Source organism: Ixodes scapularis, unplaced genomic scaffold (genome assembly GCF_016920785.2).
Source record: "Ixodes scapularis isolate PalLabHiFi unplaced genomic scaffold, ASM1692078v2 PGA_scaffold3__209_contigs__length_174095766, whole genome shotgun sequence".
Lineage (NCBI taxonomy): Eukaryota > Metazoa > Arthropoda > Arachnida > Ixodida > Ixodidae > Ixodes > Ixodes scapularis.
The window spans coordinates 17,017,776-17,037,943 of NW_024609868.1; the positions used below are offsets into that span (position 1 = coordinate 17,017,776).

General features: G+C 43.5%; 2 protein-coding genes and 1 non-coding gene across 4 annotated transcripts; 2 read left to right on the plus strand and 1 right to left on the minus strand.

Annotated features, from left to right (window-relative positions):
• Window positions 1-3,908: 3,908 nt before the first annotated feature.
• LOC8051070 (dynactin subunit 4) lies at window positions 3,909-16,272 on the minus strand. The gene is made up of 14 exons (XM_040222925.3): window positions 16,125-16,272; window positions 15,554-15,624; window positions 14,110-14,288; window positions 13,587-13,630; window positions 12,962-13,063; window positions 12,160-12,218; window positions 11,196-11,308; window positions 10,451-10,560; window positions 8,055-8,128; window positions 7,863-7,917; window positions 7,480-7,578; window positions 5,845-5,939; window positions 5,191-5,266; window positions 3,909-4,170 (listed from the first exon to the last, which is right to left on the minus strand). Exons 1-14 carry the CDS (start codon window positions 16,251-16,253, stop codon window positions 4,027-4,029), a joined length of 1,350 nt encoding a protein of 449 aa, XP_040078859.2. The 5' UTR covers window positions 16,254-16,272; the 3' UTR covers window positions 3,909-4,026.
• Trnac-aca lies at window positions 9,397-9,478 on the plus strand. The gene has a single exon. It is a non-coding gene; the product is annotated as a tRNA-Cys (tRNA).
• Window positions 16,273-16,435: 163 nt separating the features above from the next.
• LOC115324964 (putative bolA-like protein K11H12.1) lies at window positions 16,436-18,895 on the plus strand. Of its 2 annotated transcripts, none has more exons than XM_029985659.3 (7): window positions 16,436-16,497; window positions 16,674-16,800; window positions 16,889-16,939; window positions 17,038-17,089; window positions 17,181-17,245; window positions 17,933-18,001; window positions 18,739-18,895. In XM_029985659.3, exons 2-7 carry the CDS (start codon window positions 16,708-16,710, stop codon window positions 18,826-18,828), a joined length of 420 nt encoding a protein of 139 aa, XP_029841519.3. In that variant the 5' UTR covers window positions 16,436-16,497; window positions 16,674-16,707; the 3' UTR covers window positions 18,829-18,895. The 2 variants fall into 2 exon arrangements, with proteins under 2 accessions (XP_029841519.3, XP_029841520.3); XM_029985660.3 differs by having other exon boundaries at window positions 16,487-16,568.
• Window positions 18,896-20,168: the final 1,273 nt, after the last annotated feature.

The following is a 20,168-nucleotide window of genomic DNA, read 5'->3' on the forward strand; positions in this document are numbered from 1 at the left end:
GCAGCATACATTTGGCATTGTCAAATTTGTTCTCGCCAAGGCTTGCAAAGAAGAACCGATTCGATGGTGCAAAATGTAGGCTGCCAAAAGTATGGGTGCAGGAGCATGGTACAGAGCAATGGCAGCTTGTACGGTGCCATATCAACTGATATGTTCTAGATTTTTACTTTATCTTTCTGCATTTTGTTAATTGGCAATGGTTAGGGTGACTAGCGAAAATTTTTGGAGTGCGAGGTAAATTTATGAGTTATTAGTCTTATTAAATCGTTCCAATACCTCCAATAACGATACCCCATAACGATACAATGCACAAAGCGTTGGCGGAGTATTGGGTAACGTTATCGAAGTCATCAGAATGACCTTGCCCAACTAGGTATGCGTGCCAAACTCCACTTGCAAAAAAAGAATATATATAATGTAAACGACTTAATTTTTGCAGGCTTAAATTTTCGCGAATCGGGTCAAAGTTGAAAATTTCAAATTATTCGCGGGTTCTAATTTTCGCAAATCAAGTGTAGCTTCCATAGCGTTTACATATTGCCCGAATTGTTCGCGGGACGTATTTTTCGCGAATTGTAGGCGATTCGCGAAACTTAGGTCTTCGCGAAAATTTAGTGTTTTACAGTGTATATTGTTTTTGAGCAAGTGCAAAAAAAAAATATTCTTTTTTTTATATGTTTCCTATGAGATTGGACACCAAAGTTTCTGTCGGGTATTGGGCGTGACAAGCACATGCAACACCTCGCTCTAGAAGTTTGCATTTCCCTACTCATGTGGCTGCTAGGCTACAAAGATTGCAATGTTCATTCAGCGAGTGTCGCTTTTCTGCACTGCACCTGTGCGTGATAAGAAGTCCACTCAACAGAGCTAACTAACCCACCCATATACACCAACTCATGTTTACAAACAAACCGGAGCGCCCCTAGTGGACGCCACCGGCGCCGCGCATGCGCGGTGGATGGTGGGCAAGAAGCCCGCCGTCGCCCATAAACAAACCATTGAATTGCGTTGTTGTCGGCGTCGGTGGGAGTCCCCATGCTCTTTTTAGCGTTGGAATCGTTGATTCTTCGTCCTCCTAACAATGTCTGACTACTTGAGCGGCTTCAGTAAAACTAACGAGGCAAAACTTTGCGTTAATAATGTGACGTGCGGCGATTCATTTCACGTGGATGCCACAGAATGGGCGCTAAAGCCTGACTCCCACGATGAGATTCTGCCCGCTATTTTCAGTCGCGACGTCGCTCGGGCTGAAAAAGCATGGACCGTAGCTGAGATGGTGCACGTCGATACTGAAAACCGCAAGTATAATCGGGCATTACAAGTCGGTGATAGCCACTGATAATGATCAACATCGTCTTGTATCTGTTTACACTTAGCCTACTTACCCCAACCAACCTTCAAAAATGTTTTGATGCCTGCACTTAGTTCTTATCGCAATTACCGGGTCAAAGTTTGGTCTATGGGCCGCTTTTGTTTGAACGAGCAGACGACAAAAAGCAGACAAGTTTGAAAGAGCAGACGAAAGTTCGAACGATCAGGCGGCCGTGTGTATTTGAAGACGCACTGAACCCTTGGGTGGTCCGGACAACTTGCCGGTTTTCTCTCGTTCATGTTGGAACAAAGCAAATGCATCTGGCGACCACAAAGTGTTGTCTGCACAGGCAGTCGTAGTTCGACAGCGTCTGGTTTGCCCTTTTCACGGCTACTATCCACGTTCTCGGACGAACGGAGGGGGCAGAAACACGTGAAAACTGATCTTCAAACCTTTCCAGACTCTTGGTACAGCCCCCGTCGCAGCATTTTGACGAGAAGGCAGGTTTTTTGTCTGGTTTCTTCCAAAAGAACACAGGATTGCATGTCTCGCACGGCGACTTTTGCCCACCACCCCAAACCGGAAGTGCGCCCGACGCGCCACCACCGCGGCGTGACGTAGGAGAGTTGAGTTCGTGTATAGACACAAACAAAAAGAAATTTTAAGGAAAATTAAAGTAGCGTCAGTGTTCAACACAAATTTAGAATCGAAAAGTATGTTAATCAAAGAGATATGTGAAAGTTTAAAAACTTCTCACGAGCTAGTCGCAATAAGTCAGCACGTAGTGCTGCGGGACTCCAAGCTTTCGGTGTTGATAAAGTGAAATTAACTTTGCTGCAAATTCCTCATATTTTAGTGAAATGTAGCAGGATGTAGCAGGGCACAGTTTGGCACAGCAATCACATCCTTGGATGCCGCTATGCATGGAGTGAAAAGAAAGACAGGATTGTGTTTCAATAATTGTAAAAATGTGAGGGCTGGGTGGAGATTAAGAATTTTAACCCGAATAATCACCGCCCTTTAATCGATTAATTGGTTCCATTCATTCCTATGCAGAATATTAAAATTTAAAAAAAAAGCCAAAATTACATATTTTTTTCTAGCTGAATTATATGGTAAACCGTCAATATATACAATTTTGATCATGAATCAAAGCCGATGTGTGGTTGAAAACAGTTCAAAGATACACTCACATATTATTACTTCAGCTGCATGAGGCAAAGAGGTTTGCTGATATTATATGTCAAGAGCAAACTCCTTTGTTTACAATAGACTCTGCTGCACTAAACGGACACTCGTAGGGCATTGCAAAAATTACTAATCTCGCCCCAAGTTTTCTTTGGATTAAAATTTCTGCTAAAGTTTGCCCTTCATAGAGATGTACTCATCCACGTCTGTGTGGTGAAAGCATTTAATTTTTAGTTTCCTTTGGTTCCTCAAAAGTTTACCGATTAACCAGTTAAGACTTAATTGAAATTAAAGCATTACTTGATTAATTGGTAATTTAATCGATCAATTGCCCAGCCCTGAAAAGTATCAATAGTAACATCGCAATAATAACCTGCAAATAAGCACCATAAAATATGAATACTTAAAATTTCAAGTATTTCTATCTATTTACCAACATGCTCATTTTCAAATATTACACCATAAAATGTAGGGCAAAGTTTCTTTTGCAAGCGTTTTACACCTAAAAACAGGCAGAGAATATGTGTGTAATTATCAAGATGCCAATCTATGCATTTTTTAGTTCTCGCGCTTGTCCCCATAAATTGCAGACACCCAATTCACCAGAACAGGGAATTTCATTTTATTTATTTTTATTATAACCGGGACAGTACCTGGGAATGCCAACTTCTGAACCGCTTACTCAACCGACGTGATATTTGCATCTGATGTTTGCAGGCATATAGATGGAGAGCATGCAAAGTCTCAGCCCTGTGAACCAATTTATGAGATACTATACCCTCAGAACATGGAATCTGCTCAATGGATCTATTGTTGAGAAATGGTGTCGATAACCACATATCTTTTGGTGGAATGCATACTGGAATATCTGTTGCCAGTTACTATAAAAAAAGAATTTCAGAAAATATGCATTTTACAACTACAAAAGTTACAATCTTTTTTTACATTTACCACATTTTGCAATTTACAATTTTTCCTAATAAAAGAACATGAAAATGCAAAATCTAAGTTCATAGTAACCGGCTCCATAAAACTTCGGCATATAAGCTGCAAATATTAAGTAGTTTCATACTGAAATAATTGTTTTATTAAGGTGGGATTTGCTGCCAAAAAGCTGAACCAAAAAAAATGTGTTCAAAGTGCTCTCTCACATCTTTCGCATCAATAGACCGAACAAAATTTATAAAAAAAATAACTATGTTGTGTAAACAAATGAAACTTTCTGTAAATACTCACTAGATGTTAGTGGATAGAAACATTGCATTTTTCAAGATCAACTTTTTTTTTGTAGAAATTTATTTTTTCTGGGGTGTGTCCCCCTTAAGAATCGTAATGTCGGGGCACTGCGTAACATAAAATTATTAAATAATTAAAAATGAAACACGACATCACACAAGGATGCCAAAGGTCCACGCACAAAATACTTTATGCAAAAAGAAAAGTATAGACAAGCGTGCCAAAAGAAGCTTAAGCACCCGATCGCTCCAAAGCGGCGGAACGAAAGTGGTGCGGCTAATTGAGAGGGGTTAGGATGAGCCCGCCGGCTTGTAGTTCCTGGACCCGAGATTCAGAAGTAGCTTGTGGTTCATCCACACCACCTGGGGCTCACGATGCTCGGTTTGCAACTGGACCACCATGTTGGTAAAGTCGTGACGCATCTGAAAACCCACCTAAAAAAAAAGAATAAAGAATACCGGGAAGATGTGGTTTTCATTCAAAAGAAAACAAGAAAGATAAGAACAAAGCAACAATTATTGAAAAACCAATGTGCCACATTTATTTCTCAATACCGTGCTATCTAGAATATGCCTCGGACTGGCGTCGGTTGGTGGCCTATACTGCCCCGTGCATCAGCATTCCTGGATTGCCGGCAGACCGCATTGCAGGAGCCTTTGGGGAATGCTAAGAGCCATTGCAATTAAGGGTGCCGGTTAAAGAAGTGCTGGCAAAGAAGACGGGCGGATGCGGGAGTTTTGGTCAACTGGCCAGATGTAGCACCACTAAACCAGCTATGCTTGGACTATTGGCACGGCACTCCATTCCCCCCGTTGTCTTGCGAGCACCACTATTTCGGTACCAAGCGAAGAGCGGGTGCTATCGGCGGCCGTCAGGATTTGAAAATGTGACTTCTTGAGCCTTAGACGCGGCATAGAAAAGCTTGGGCGATACCATCTTGCTTTGTCGCACACTCTTTCGACATTTCTAGAGGGCGAGAAAATCGTTTCCCGTGATTTCGGATAATGCTTCGGATAACTAAAAACAATGATTGTAAGCTCCGAGACGGCCTAAATGTCGCAACTCTGAAACGTGGGTTATATGGCGGCTCTAGCCGGATCTAGAGCCAGCCACTGCGGAACAGTGTCGTAAATCTATCTTTGCCGAAGTGCCAACACCGGGACCACAGCAAACGGCAGCTGGGCACGGTTGTGACGTCCCCAAGTGGAAGTCGAGAAAAATAAAATTAATGACGCAGTAGACACGCATGTTTGACGTGCGTCCCAGCTACGGCACGGATGCTACCGAGCGCTCATGGGAGCTGTGATGTCAGATAGTGTAAATTGGAGTTTCTGACAAAGTCGGGAACCACTGGTGGGAAAATATTTTATCTTTGGACACTAATCAAACAGTAACTAAGGAAATGAAAGGAAGGTAGGTCACGAAGCAGAGGTGACGAGATCGCCGCAACTCACAATGACCGCGTCGTGTTCCGACGGAATCACCCGCACGTAGAACCCCAGCTTGTTTGCTTTCCGGAATGTGACGATGCTGAAAGAAATACCCAGTTGCATGAACTTTATTAATGCTACACACGCAATGTGAATTACGTTAAATAATCAACCCCTAGGAAGAGGGACTTTTATTACAGTAATGCAAGAATGGTGACTTCAAAAGTTAAAATTTTTTTTAATGTTCTAGTCGTATAGTGAACTACTAGGTATGTGTATTAATAAATGTGGGCATTGTGCAGGACTACTATCCGTTCGCTGTTGCACATAACTATGCAAGCAAAATTTAGTTTTCCATTTCAAGTTAAATCCCCGGGCAATTTTTCTAGATTGAAAGAACAGTGTTTCTCTCAATCAAATTACGAAATTGTTGCCATCATAATCAACTGAGAATTCACTAGACGTGCAGTTTAGAGGCAAAAACATGATGCCCCATGGATAGACTCAACACCTTTAGCTTTCACTTGATTCGTAAAGAGGATAATATGCAAGAAACTTGTGTTTGCAGTCTAGTACCTAGTCATGTTTTGCATCCCAAAAAACTTGCCGCACTCGTTTAAAAATGCTACGAAAGCCGCATAACAAGCAGATCAAAAGTGAGATCGAAAGTCCACGAACTTGGGGTCGTCTGCAAAAGTGGAGTCACTGTTGTCGTCAAACTCGGCTGTGTCGTCTCTTGCAGGAAGCGTGAACTCGATGCTTGGCAAGAGGATCTGCAATCACGCATAAACAAAGGTCAAGATGGTGTCCACACTAGCAATGGACAGATTAGCAAATGGATCTCCAGCCAAGGTGCTTCAAAGGAATGCTTTAGCTAAACATAACAGTTGCACTTGGCCGTTCGAGCTCCTCAGATCAATCTGACCTAAGAACTGTCAGATATGTTATTGAATGATCAGATATGATCTTTTCCATACGAACCATCGCACATCTTTAAGCCCTTCACACAGCCCTTATTGAGTGTTCATATAGGTTGTCTAGCCTGTCAAAAGCACAAAATCCGACACACTTTCCAGGCATATGTTTACCTAAAATACCGTTGGCTAGACTATACAGTAAACTTTCTTAGTTCAACCTTGGATAATTCGACTTTTCGTTTAATTTGATAGTGTTCAAAGGTCCCGGCAAGCGCCCATACATTTCTATGGGGGGGAAAGTTTGATAGTTCGAACTCGGGAAGACTCCGCATCGGATAATTTGTCCCGAGCGAATGTGTGCGGGCTCGCATTGCACGGCACCATGGCAGAAACACCACCAACGTACGGCAAAACACGGGCCCTCTGCTGCAAAGCCGAACGTGCGCAAATATGCGCCTGCTCTTCTACGCTGTTGAGATGGACTGTAGCGAATGACACGAGCCAGCGCAACCAATCTGGCGTGGAGTAGTGCAGAGTGCATAGCACGTGGTCAAGCGCGCACGGTGCGCGCTTTCAATGCGTTTTTTGTAGCATCGTGTGCGGTCCATCTTGCGCGCCGGAACGGTTTATCTTGCGTGCCAGAAAGCGCAAGTTCTCTCTTTTTTTTTTTTTTTTGTTGTCGACAGTCTGGTTCTTGGCGCCAAAGTCGGCTCGTAAAGCTTTCTCAGCGCGTGCTCTGAAAACGCGTTTCTGAAGCATCGTGTGCGGTCCATCTTGCGCATCAGAAAGCGCCAGTTCTCTTTTTATTTATTTTTTTTTGTTGTTGTTGCCGGAGGACTGGCTGCCGGACGCCAAAGTCGGCTCGTAAAACTTACATTTTACATTTTTTTAATATTATTTTTTTTTTTTCTTTTAGTCTGCAATGATTTTGAGATGCAACGTTTAGTTACGCTGCTCTCCGGAGCATGATTTTGGAAACACATTTTAAGTGCAGACGGGAGCAGACCATCCGTGAGTATTTCAGACAATAAAAGGAACTTTAATTTAGACTGGTTTTCTGTCATTTTTTTTTTTTATTCGATCATTCAGGTAATTTGACCAAATTTCAAGGTCTCGTCGAGGTTGAATTAACGAAAGTTTAGTGAATACCATTTCACGGAATGCGATATCTGAATCCTGCTAAAAAAAATGTCGCGTGCAGAAAGCCGAAGCACCCTCGGGGTACGAAAATAAGTCTTCTATTGCAGCCGACAAAAAACATGTAGTATGTAATGCAGTCTGAATCGACTTGACAGGCATTGCTTGAGGAACCCTACGGGTGAACCACAACACACTCCTGTATCGAGAGGATGGCAAAACATGTGCAACCGACAAAAATACCGCGAGAGTGGCTTACCGCTGCCGTGGTTCCATTCATTGGCTCCTCAAGAGGAAGAAAAGTCACATGAGTCACGTGCGGCGTCGGGTTGTGAACGCATAGCTCGACGTAGCACTCCTGAAGAGATGCAAAGTACCCATTAGAAAATCTTGACAAAGCAACAAATCGATTTCATGGGCGCCAGTCTCTAGTTGTGACATGTTGTTTGACTGGAGCTGCAGCTCTTGTAGCGACTACTACTTTACATTGTGTAGTTTACAACATGCGATACATAAAGTGAAGAGAAACACTTAAATGCAGGATTGGAGGTGACTGACGTCCCATGCAAGGCACACCTAACCAGTCGTGTTGTAAACGTGTGTGCATCATACAGATAAGCTGACGCAAGACAAGGCACTCACTTCTCCCGTTTTGAACTCGGTCACAGACTTGATCTTGATGTCCGGAATGTGATGACTGCAACAAGGTGAGAGGGCAGAGTAAGCTCAAGAGAGAAATAGCTCTGAGCATGTTTTCACTAAATGTTTTCACCGACAACAATAACGAATACGTATTTTCGGCGACCGACGTGGAGCAAGAGAGCTGCTACTCACAAAGCTGCCAGTTGGATCTTGAACTTGATGCTGGATGGATTAAACTCGGGCTTGCTCAAGTTGTGCTCACATTCCTGCGAAAGATGAGAACACTGTCAATTTCTTTTGCTAGCTATAATGAAATTCCTGAAAATGCCACTCAAGATAAATTCTACATTAGTTACTCTAATATTTTGATTGACTCATAATTAGGAAACAGAAAGCCTTTGAAATAAAAAAAACTGAAAGCCGTTTACAACTCCCTGTAACACGGAATTAGAGCGCAGCTCTTGAGGAGGAGGAGGGAAGGGTACTGGCGGGGTGAAGTGACCTGGGGGGGGAGTCACGTGACGTTGGGGGGTCACGTGACGATGCCGATGATGTCATCAGTGACTTCACTGATGACGTCATCAGTGACGATGACGATGCGGACTCCGATGACGTCATCAGCGATGATGACGATGACGATGCGGATGTCGGTGACGTCATCAGTGATGATGACGATGCGGATGCCGGTGACGTCATCAGTGACGATGACGTCATCGGGGAGGTTACATGACCTCGGCGGGGGGGGTCACGTGAACCTGGGGGTGGTCACGTGACCTCGGGGGGGGGGGGGGGGGGGGGTCACGTGACCCGAGGGAGGGGTCGCGTGACCTCGAGGGGTGTCTTGGACCTCGAGGGGGGTCACGTGACTTTGGATGTCACGTGACCCTGGGGGAGGGGTCACGTGACCTCTGGGGGTCACGTGACCTTGGGGTGACCTTGGGATGACCTTGGTTACGCCGACGGCGACGGCGACGCCGACGCCGCTCAAGCCGGGAACGGGCCCCTAAGAGCTGCGCTCTAAAAAATGGCCTCAACTCCACGTGGTAAATGATGTTGATTGGGGCGAAGCTCTGGTAGCGCTGATGATACTGATTTCATCGTTCATAGGTAGTGCTGATTGTGCTGATTTTTTTTTATCGCTTATAGGTAGTGCTGAGTTCCGGGTTGCGTTTTGACTTCTTTATTACTGCTTTATGGTAGGTGAAATGCACAGCCAGTGGATCTTCTAGCGGATCAGCTTGGATCCGCTAGAAGCCGTGGGAACGCATCTCCACCGCTTAAGTCAACAGTCCATGTCAGAAAAAGAATGTGTGGTATGGAACGTGGTTATATACGCATTTGAGCATTTGACCGCAGCGTCCTCTCGTCTATAAATGTTGAGCCAATGAATGCAAAGTTTAATGCGATTATATACGCATGTGACCGCAGAGCCCTCTCCTGTATAGACGTTGAGCGGCTACATGCAACGTTTCATCCATGACAGAAACCCCAGCTCTTGAGTTACTACCACACCTCAGAGCCCCCTACTCGTCCCGCAGTTGTGCCCAAGTGGTTAAGGCGATGGACTACAAATCCATTGGGGTCTCCCCGCACAGGTTCAAATCCTGTCGACTGCGCAAACATTTTTTCTTTTTATGTGAGCACAGACGCCGGCCGGACAGACGGACAAGGCTAGACCTCAAAGAGCTTCGCCCCTAAAACAAGAGGCACAAGCAAGTGTGTTAGCGAGCAATCTTTGGTCCTTTTTGACAACGAATTGGTATTTTGGCCGAAAAATACTAGGGCAATGACGTGGTGTGTTACGAATTGTATATAAGTGTTTTTCAAATTACCAACATATTGTCCCTTCTTCTTCCTGTCCTTGTTTTTTAGGCGTTCCGTTCAGATGGAAAACAAACTAGCCCAACTTATCATTTTGCTACATTTAACTCTTATATGCTTATTAAAACTGTTTCTCGCTACCATTGCTAGGGGATTATTTTCAGCTTTGGTAGGCCAAAGAGAGCATGTCAAGCCGTCTATCTGCATCTGGTGCATGCACTGGCTCTGCCCGCTCCTCCCATTGACCAAACTCTCTATATACGGCTCTGCTCTTCTTTAGCCACGTTGAGCGTGCTTCTTACCGAGCACCGGTGCGATGCGGAGAAAGTGCATCTGCGGAAGCGAGCTCCACGGGTGCTGGTTCGCCGCAGTGCATCGACGCTCGGAACGAAGCACACTCATTGGGGCCGCAAGAACAAGAAGTATGAACTATGCGAAAACGCCGTTCAAATTAAGCGGCTTATCATGAATACATTGAATGTAGCGGGACAGCGCAAATCTTGAAATTTGTTTGAATTAATCAGAAGTATGAAATATCCGAGTTTGAATTATCGTGAGCCTACCGTACAGTACATTTGATTTGGTCGGCAATATTTTCAAAATAACAAAGTAATAAACTGCGATTGTAGATCAATCTTGGTACTAGCAAGCTGTAGCTTGGTGACTGAGAAAACTGTGCCTCCAGCAGACATCACTGCAGCTGGTTTCTTTTTTAAACAGACGGCGTTATGAAAAAAAAAAAAAATGCCGAGGAAGCCTGAGATTACCCTGCAACGCTGAGAGCGCTTGATGAGCAGGTGCTTGCGCTTTGGAAAGAGTTCCGACGTAACAGTGGGCTGAAACTCGGGCTGCATCAATCGCTGCATGATGGTGCACACTGCAGAAAAAAAGGGACAGGATCCAAACAACAGTGAAACTGTTTTCACCGCAGACATTTCCTGTGCAGCAAATTCAGTCGAAAAAAGTTGGCAACGAAACGTGGAGAGCCAGGGTTTTAGTTGAAGGGGTGGCTCCTGTGAAAGCTTTAGCCAGCGAGATTTTGAATTAAAGCTCCTTCGTCTCAGCTAAAAGTTAATGCTCAACACGCTTTCTGCTCAAACAGTCAGATAGTGCTTGTAAATGCAGAGAGTTTGTTCAAGATAGACTAACCAGAAAACTGATGCAGGTCAAAATACTATATGTGATGCTAATTTCTCCATTTTTTGTCGTATAAATTCAAACCTGCTATTTCCGATGGAAGTCGGTTCATGTTTATCTGAAGAGGATGTCTCGACACCACCCGAGTTCCGGAACGAGCCCTAAAATCTCAATTACATGCCAAGTCTTAAAAGAAAAAATTACATGACATCCAATGTTGATACTGTTTCTCCCTGCCCTAATTTTGCAAAATGTAAAACTAGACAAACAGAGAACCCTATAACAAGTAAAAGTGCCTGTTTGAGACTCAAATTTGGTATCCTGACGATCTATTTGCAGCAAGCTTTGATGAAGACTATGTGTAGAGTGACGCACCTTTAGCAACATTCACAGGTTCGGTAAAAAAACTCTCAGGAAGTGGTTCAATTTCCTCGGTGGCAGTGGCCGGCGTCATTTCTTCTGCCACCTTTGCGTCTTCATCTTTCTTCCTGAATTGTAAAACAATTTGCACACAGTCGGGGAGAATTCGCACAAGCAAGGTGAAACCAAAGCCCAACAGTAATGCAACCAACTTCTGCCATATGTATCTAACATTAATATTGGCTATGTACTGAAAGAAAAGCACTAACTTGCCAGTTAATAGGTTTTAGTTTACATATGGTTTCATTAGCATAGATCTCTAGGTATAGAATTCTAGGAAACAGAAACAGAGAACCTACAGGTACGAAGACGGACAACGTTTATTTCGGAATGCCGGAATTTCACTTCTCGGTTGGGTAACAGAGGGAGAGAAAATAATATTTCCGCACTTGGAGTACCTTTACCAAACTGAGGATTGCTAGAGTGGAGTGTTAACTAAAAAATAAATGTTGTAAGCTGAAAGCCTGTGCTTGTATGTCTTCATAACCCATATGTTTCATGCTTCCATCTCGTAGAATCATCTTACAAAGTCGTCGTCACGATGAACAAATGATGCCATACTAAAGCTAAAAGTGAACTTATACTCTTAGTATTTTTCGTTAGCTTTAACATCACAAAGAGCAGGATCATGACAATTCGGCAAAAATTTAACTGAAAGAGTCATGCCAACCATCTTTCATAAAATGCTGAGCCGTGAAATGTGGTATAGACGCATGAAACCGGACTGCCCTCAGAGGAACTTATGCACGTTCACTGCAATGAGGCACAACAACACATTTTCTGAAAGTGCCCCAATTCAGTGTAGCATTGCCTATTGTTAGTTTAGCTCCTTCTAAGGTCCTAGAAACGAGTTCCGCACGTTCATTGCCAAGGTCGCCGCTTCAACGAGACAAATCCGTAAATCGGGCTGCACGCTTACCCTGGACCCACGAGTCCAGCAAACTTCTTGGCAACCACCGTTGAAACGCCGTATCGGTCCTGGAAAAAAAAAGAATCTACCTTTCAGACACTCGAGTCTTGGCAGATTTTAAAAAGAACAGTGTATTATGGGGATCGCCCATCACAGATAGTGATCCCGTTATTTGCATCCGTGGACTTTGTGTCCTTGTCCGAACGAAGTTGTTCCAAATCTGACTTTTAGTTATATACCGGCCGCTCAATAAACCTCGCCTATATTCGTATATGACCTGCAATGTACTTAATTTTCCTTTTTTTTCTTAATTAATTAAACATTTATAATTTTAAGTGCTCTAAATGTGATTCTGTCAGTGCAAACTTGGAACTTCCACAAGAGCAAGCGCATTACACTTTCAACGTAGTATCAAAATATTGATGCCAATTGTGCACAAATGTTATGTCTAACTTGGCAGACGGGCAACAGGATTATTCGAAGATCATTGAAGTCAGTGTTGTGATCTAAGTTGCAACGTGATAAACTGGTGTAAAAGCAGCATTTAAAGTTGTCAAATATTCAAACTATAATCACCGCAAATATATTGTTTGTGGAGACACCCTTTCTAAATTTTTCTACACAGAAGCAATAAAGCCACAGTCGATTTACACAAACTAAGCGCATAGAACTGACATAACATTTTTTTCTGGGTAGTCACCTTTTCTTAAGTTTAGTATTCGTAATGTTAAAAAAGATTCATGTAAGTGCCCCTTCAAGATATAGTATGCTACAACAAGCCCTGAAAGGCTCAGCAAAAGCATGTGCTCACGGAGTAATGAAGGTAGCCCGATCGCTGACCAGTCTTCTTGCGGTCTCGCTCCTGCTTGTCCTTTTGGGCCACAATCCGGTAGTGCTCAAACAGCGAACTTACCTGCGAATAAATTCACTCATGAAAACAAAGTGCATCTGCTTAGCTACAATTCAATACAACCAAGCTCGTCTCAACAGAACCATAGTAGTCCACCAATGTCACCTAATAAAATTAACCTGCTCCAGCCTTACCTCGCTAATTGCAACTGTACCAGTGGCGTAGTCAGGAATTTTTTTTTTTTTTTTCGAAGGGAAGGGAGGGGTGGGGGCTAAGGTGGCTGGAATGTCCATGACTTAGGGTGTGGAGGGGAAGAGGGGGGGGGGGGGGGTTTAAATGCATGCATATATAACAGGATCAGCTGGATTAATTGGGGGGGAGCGGGCTGAAGCACCATAACCCCTCCCCCTGGCTACACCCCTGAACTCTAGAGATGTTTTTCAAAACATCAGCCCTGAGAGAGCTATAGCCGAGTTTACGTCAGGCATGCACTTGCATACTTCCTTCAACTAAAAGAGTTGAAATATGCTAACAAAATTATATTTGCAAAACAAACGAAACATGGAATAAGCAAAACTGAACTTGCCCGTTTGGTCCAGGGATTTTCAAACTCCGGCCATCCTCCACTGGCTGTTGAGTGAACAGAAAGGTTTCATGGCATTAATGGTGTGGACAGGCAATGGAGAAAACAATGCAGTCATGTCAGCCCACAACATGCAAACGCTGCTCCACAAACTGAGCGGGCGGAAATTCCGTGACTTAGTTCAGTGTCATGTTCCTCTTCCAAAAATTTATTTATTTACCGATACTAGGCGCATCATCAAAGCTGTAGCACGAGCGGTATGCACAAAAAAAAGAAGGAAGCTAGCAAGATAGAAAAATTAAAAGAGTCATCACACAAATCCAACAACCTTGGCAGCATTCTGCTGCACTGCAATGCAGACAAATGATTGCTATTCATTTTTGCACTTCTTTCTGTGTTGAAAACTTTGAGCGCTACATTTGATATTACGAGAGTTAATCAAAAAGTAAGCTGTGCATGTAATATGCCGACATTCTTTCTGCGAGTTGTAAAAGATAGCACAAAAATGAATTTGAACTGCCTTTACCGACGGGTTGGTCAGCCATGCCAACATCTTTGGTGGTCCAACGACAAAATCCGCAAGCGAGGTAGTACACTTTTTTGGCCACGGTCTTGTTCGGGTCTTCCGGCGTCTGCACCTGGACGCTGGTCGCCCGCACGGACAGCGCGTGCATGCAGCTCGGACAGTCGAAGCAGCTCTGACACCTGTTGGATTGGATGCGGACTTGACTACCGATTTAGCTTGTGGGCGCGGTTTGAGCGTGACCACAAAGAAGTCTGAGGATGCAGTTTGGCTCAATACCACCTAGAAGACAAGGTCTGAGCATCACGCCGTCCTTTGTGTACTACTGACACGTCCCAAGCGGCATACACGCTAAAACTCGACGAGAGTAGCTGCAAAGCAGCAGACGCGTTCGTCTTGGCGTTGCTACGTGCTAGCGTCTCGGTCGTTGAGAGACGCTGCAAGATACGCCGACGGCGATGTTGACGCAAGCTGGGTGGCACTGCGTGAATCCACTGGTGATGGCGTTTGAGTGGTTAAAGGGGCAGGTTTTGTCTACTAGACAGTATTGGTTGGGTCCGGATAACCGAAATGACATTTGCATGGGGTGGCGAGGTGGCAGACGTGGGAGTTCTCGAGAAATTAAGGTCTTGAAAAATATCAAACACGTACCAAGCAAATGCGTTTTGTTTCACAAAAAAAAAAAAAAATCTGACAAAAAATAAAATATTAGATACTTGTGGATAATGTTGATGTCACTTTCTGTATGCAAATTGTGACTGAACCGTCTTAGTGTCACGTCCCATTTGGGACCAGGCTACTGTTGGTGCTCGTTCAGTTGCGTCTAAAAGCGGATCTCGGAATTTGGCCAATGAAAAGTGTGCAAAGGATTCCAGTCACAAAATTGGTGTCTCTTTCTAAATGCCGGTAGCCGAAAAGAAGCAGTCAACTCACCAAGCTGCAAAAATAGAAATAAGCATTTGATTAAAGAGCACAAATTAATTTAAGCCTCATTGTTCCATGTTGTCACAGAAATTTACATAGCATACATTGTTGTGCTGCTGGTTATTGTTGACAGCACACTGTCCCACAGAATGGTTCATGAAATTCGTAGCAGTGAAATGTTACTGTAGCTGTCCCCAAAAGCCAGCAATGTGCAAGTATCAAAAGTAAAATTTCTGGGTTTTACACGCAAAAAGGAGGACCGCGTAACCGAAATCGTTTACACGGTGTCTTCTCTGCAAAGAAGCCTCCGTCAGGTTGCGGGTACTACGGCTGGGTTTCGAACCCATTACCAGGGGATACGTAGGCCGGCGCTTTGCCTTGGAACCACCGAGAAAGCAGCCAGCGAAGTGCGAGCGTGCGAAATGATCGAACACCTTAGGAGAAAGTGCATGTGTCCCCTGAGGAAGAGGACACTCCCACAAACACAGGAATCGGAAACAAGTTTTAGGCGATGTGACACTACCTGTTTTTCTTTATCCTGGCTTCAGGTGACGGCATGTACTCGAGGCAGTTGGAGCAGTAGTTCGAGTCCACCTGGAAAGAATCGAGGGTTTCTAGCACACATTTCTGTGCCGATATCCCTTTGCCTGGCGTTGATGCTGTTCAATGTGCTATATGCACGGCCTCAAACGCGTTGATTTTACAAGTCATATTTCTAAACCAGCAAACTGTCAAATCAAACCTCAAATTAAACAGCCTTTTTTTTTTTTACAACATAAAATTTATTTGTTTATTTTTGTGTGTGGATTTTAATGCGGAAGAAACGTCTGTCTCGCATGCGTTATCGAGTAAAAGATACCCTAGCAGACATCTACGCCTAATGCGCCCAAATGCAGGGATTTATATCGTGTAAGGCGTGCTTCGGCACAGTTAGACAGTCAGGTGAAAACACGCGGTTAAGTGAAATATAGCGAAAAATTACGAAGAACGACCCGGTGCAATGCTAGGCTTACATGTCAGAATCGAGCATCAAGATCGAGTCTTTCTTTTTGGTTTTCTTCTGTCGCTTACGGAGAGGGAACGACAATACTAACCTCGTGGGAGACGCAATCGCCACATCTCAGTTTCGAGCAGTGCCTGCAAAAATATATCCTAGCGATGGGACGCTTCGATCCACAGCTGCAGATGTAAAACACCCTCTCGTTCGTGAATATCTCCGCCATCTTTGGTGCGAATCGAAACCTGACGGATTACGAAACTGTTTTCAGCCTGCCGGTATTCTTTCTGAAACAAAACCATGAACTTAAGACCTAAAATAACCAAGTTTGTTAATACAATTTTATTAAATTTACTTCTGTGTTATTCACTGTCCAAAGAAAAGTCTTTCTAGCAAAACAAAAATAGGTCTCACTTAAAAGTCAGAAACCTCGAAGGTCATCGTCATATCAAGATGGAAGCGGTCTGATGGTAAATTTTGTCTTCATACATTTCAAATTGAATTATTGACTATACCTAAGCGCCTATTTACCTCATAAGAGGTACGTAGCAAGGTTCGAAATGTTTGAAGGCTATAGGGCTACATGCGGTCATTAATTTATTGTTAAATAATATAACTATCTTGAATCCACGTTCGGCATCTACAGCGATCGAGGCTCGCAGCTTTCGTTCATCGGGAAAATGACAATGCCTCTCACTGTTGCTGGGCAAAGGATGTTTCGCTGGACAGTGCCTTTTATTGCTAGGCAATACTGCAGCCAGTCATCGCAGGCGGTGAGTGGTATTTAACGTCGTTGGTCCAGTGAACCTCGTTTAACCTCGTGTGACGTCCGCCTCGTTGATCCATTGATTCTGTGAACAGAGAGGGCAAGTACAGAGAAGTATTGAGGAGAAACTTTCGAAGGCGTTAAACGTAAGCTCACTTTTACCTGTATGTGTGCGCGCGCGCGTTCCCACCAGGCGAAAATAAATGTGCCTAATCTTACCGAGTGTATTCTGTCTCACGCTCAGCCCACGGAACTATTGGTGGAAAATGAAAGCCACATGCATAATGTGCCGAAAGGTAACTAGACCGAGCCAACGGTTGAACGGTGGCAGTGTCAGCAGATATCACCATCTTCTTTCTTTCTGTCTCTCTCTCTATTCTTTTTTAGGCTCTGAAACACATTTTCGAGTAACTGTTGTGTCAGCTTCGTTTGAAGGCAAGAGTCTAGTTCAGGTAAGGCAATGCCCAACCCAATACCCTTATGTCGGTCGGAGGCCACATCTTTAGGCACCAAGGAGTTAATTCTAGATGCTTAAAATAGGTACCAAAAGTTCCGTGGTAAGGGGGGGGGGGGGGGGGGGGGCACAGAATGGCACGATCGATGACCATCTTCTGATTGTTGTGGAAATGGTGAGGTTATAAAGTGATTGCCGCTTGTAGCAGGAGGTATTTATCATAGAAGTTTTGCTACCTATTTGAAAAGTCCCAAATAAATTTGTTTATTGGTGTGCATGTGTGTTCAAGTATTTTGGATAAGCATTCAATCAAATCTGTTCACACTGCAGGTCTGTCTGAAAATGTTATAAAAGCAGATATGGACATGATATTTCTATTTTTTTTCTCCTTCCAAATGTAACCAACATAATGAGAATAAATAAAACAGCACAAAAATGACACAGTGAAAAGTGGAAGACTCAGCCAAACAGTGCTGTTTTATTTATTCTCATTGGGAACTGACTCGTCCAATTGAACACCTTGCTTTATTCAGCAAAGATTTAAATCTGTTAAATTTGAAATGCATGATAACTGCATTAGATGGCGGAGGGCTAAACATAGTCTGAACATGTGGTACTCGAGACTGAGATAACTTTTGTCTGCGGTGACAACATGCTAGAGTGCTCATGTCCCGTATCTTTACAGCAACACGCACTAGTGTATGGCGCTGTGAAAGAAGAACTTCAAAATCCCGTCCACGCACTGGCAATTGAAGTAAGCAGAGCAATGTCTCAGAAATAACAACCCTCTCCCCCTTGCTGGGAAGCATGTCTAATGAAATCGCTGCTGCCAGCATAGGGACGAATATTGTTTTACTCTTGGAATTAATGTCCTTATTATAATTAGTGTAACTGCTCTGTAAGCTTTGTTGTCCCAGTATAAATATGTCCACAGTAATCAATAGTGCAAGCAGAGTGGTTGACTGCCAGTCACAGTGTAACACAATACGTGAGTAATTGCATACTGAGAAAGGTGGGTTTGTGCAGTGACGTACCAACTTGTTTCTAAGTGGTGGGGGGGGGGGGGGGGGAATTAGACCCCCCCCCCCCTTCCCCCGGGGCGGGGGTGGTGCCCTTGGTATCCCTGTGGCGCCGCCGACTAGTGTTTGCTCTGCCCAAAGGCAGCTGTTTAAGGGTGGAGGGGGGGGGGGGGAGGCAAAACACATGCCTTGTTCCCCCACTTTGAGAACTGGGGGGGCAGCTACCCACCCCCCTTGCCCCCTCGGTGGGTACGCCCATGGGTTTGTGTTCTCAACGGCGCAGTCTGACTGGCCTAAATATCCTGAGAGTGAAAGTAGTTGAATTCCTGATTTCCAGAATGTATTAGTTTATTAGTTTGAAATGTGGTTTAAAGTGGTTTGATTATTAGTACTATTTTTTGTTAGTGTCGTCTGCACTCTCATCTTTCTCTCTTTACTCTGAGGCATGCCACATCGCAAATTGTTTGTGCAGACGTCAACTCCTGCCAAGTGGAAAGGACAGACCAAGCAGTCGCCACCCTGCTTAGGAGGAATGAAGTCAGAAACAAAGCACAGGACGTGAGCCAAACAGCTATGTTCACTCGCAGATATGTGCCACACTAGTTGAAATAAAACCGTGTTCACTTGCAGTGGACTGAGTATGGTTTTATAATTTATTATAAATCAATGTTGGTATTATTGGCCCTAAATTTGTTGACAGTTATGTTTTGGCTTTTTTAGGCTACATTGTAAGGCACCTGATAGATAAGTTGCATCCACTGTAACCTATATATTTCTTTTTATCCGACGTTCCTTAGTCGGTGTCTTTTGAGTAAATGTTTATTATACTTAATATAAAAACTTGTCTCTCCTTCACGATTGTGTTAGGTGGAACTTAATTTTATGCTTGTAAAACGTGGGGGATTTAAATCAAACTACACTGACCAAGTTTTTTATTCATACATATTACATTTTCTCTTTTAAAGTGATAACAGAGGGAACAGAAACGCGCCAAGACACGCGTGTCACTGCCCCCTGTGGGCTTTGTAACCTTTGCTGCCCTGAAATTTATTTATTTATGAGTACTACTAATCCTCACATAAGGATTTTAGTAGGGTGGTTCCAAATGCAGGATATATACAAAATAAGACCGTTAGACACAGTTTACATATCTGTGTAAAGCACAGAAGAAATAATTCATATCAGGAGCACTTCAACATCATTCATAATTTGCGATAGTGAGCTCGCGTGGGACATCATGTTGTGGCAGCTTATTCCACTCTTCGATGGCAAGAGGAAAAAAGGAAAATTTTAAGCAATTATTTTTGGAATGAAATTTTTCAAATAGTTTCCCATGGTTTGAGCGTGTCGTTCTATCATCAGCAGTAAGGTATTCAGACTTATCTATGTTAGTCACATTACTAGCAATTCGGAATAATAATTTTAGCCTGGAAAGCTTGGCTTTTTTTTTTGCTTTTTTTTTTTTTTTAGTGATTGGATTTTTTGTCTGCGGCTAAGTTCGGTAGGCAAGTTAGACTAGCTAAACCTATTGGTAATGAAGCGAACAGGAAGCTTTTGTGCATCCAATATATGAATGTTGTTGAGAAAGAAAAACAGACGGGAGAAGCATATTCAAGCAGAGGCCTAATAAATGTAGTATATGCTACGAGTTTAGTGACGCGTGATGCATTCTTTAGCCGTCTTCGCAGACACCACACTTTTGTTATGGCTTTCTGAGTTAGCGCTTCTATGTGCACATTCCAGTTAAGATCACTTGTGCGATGTTAGCCCCAGGTACTTATATATTCGTTGATGTTTTTTGTAACGTTTCCGTCAATCTCGTATGGGTAGCTCATTTTAGTTAGTTTTCTTTTTTTTTTTTCTACTTATCGTCATGGCAACTGTTTTACTTATGTGTATTTG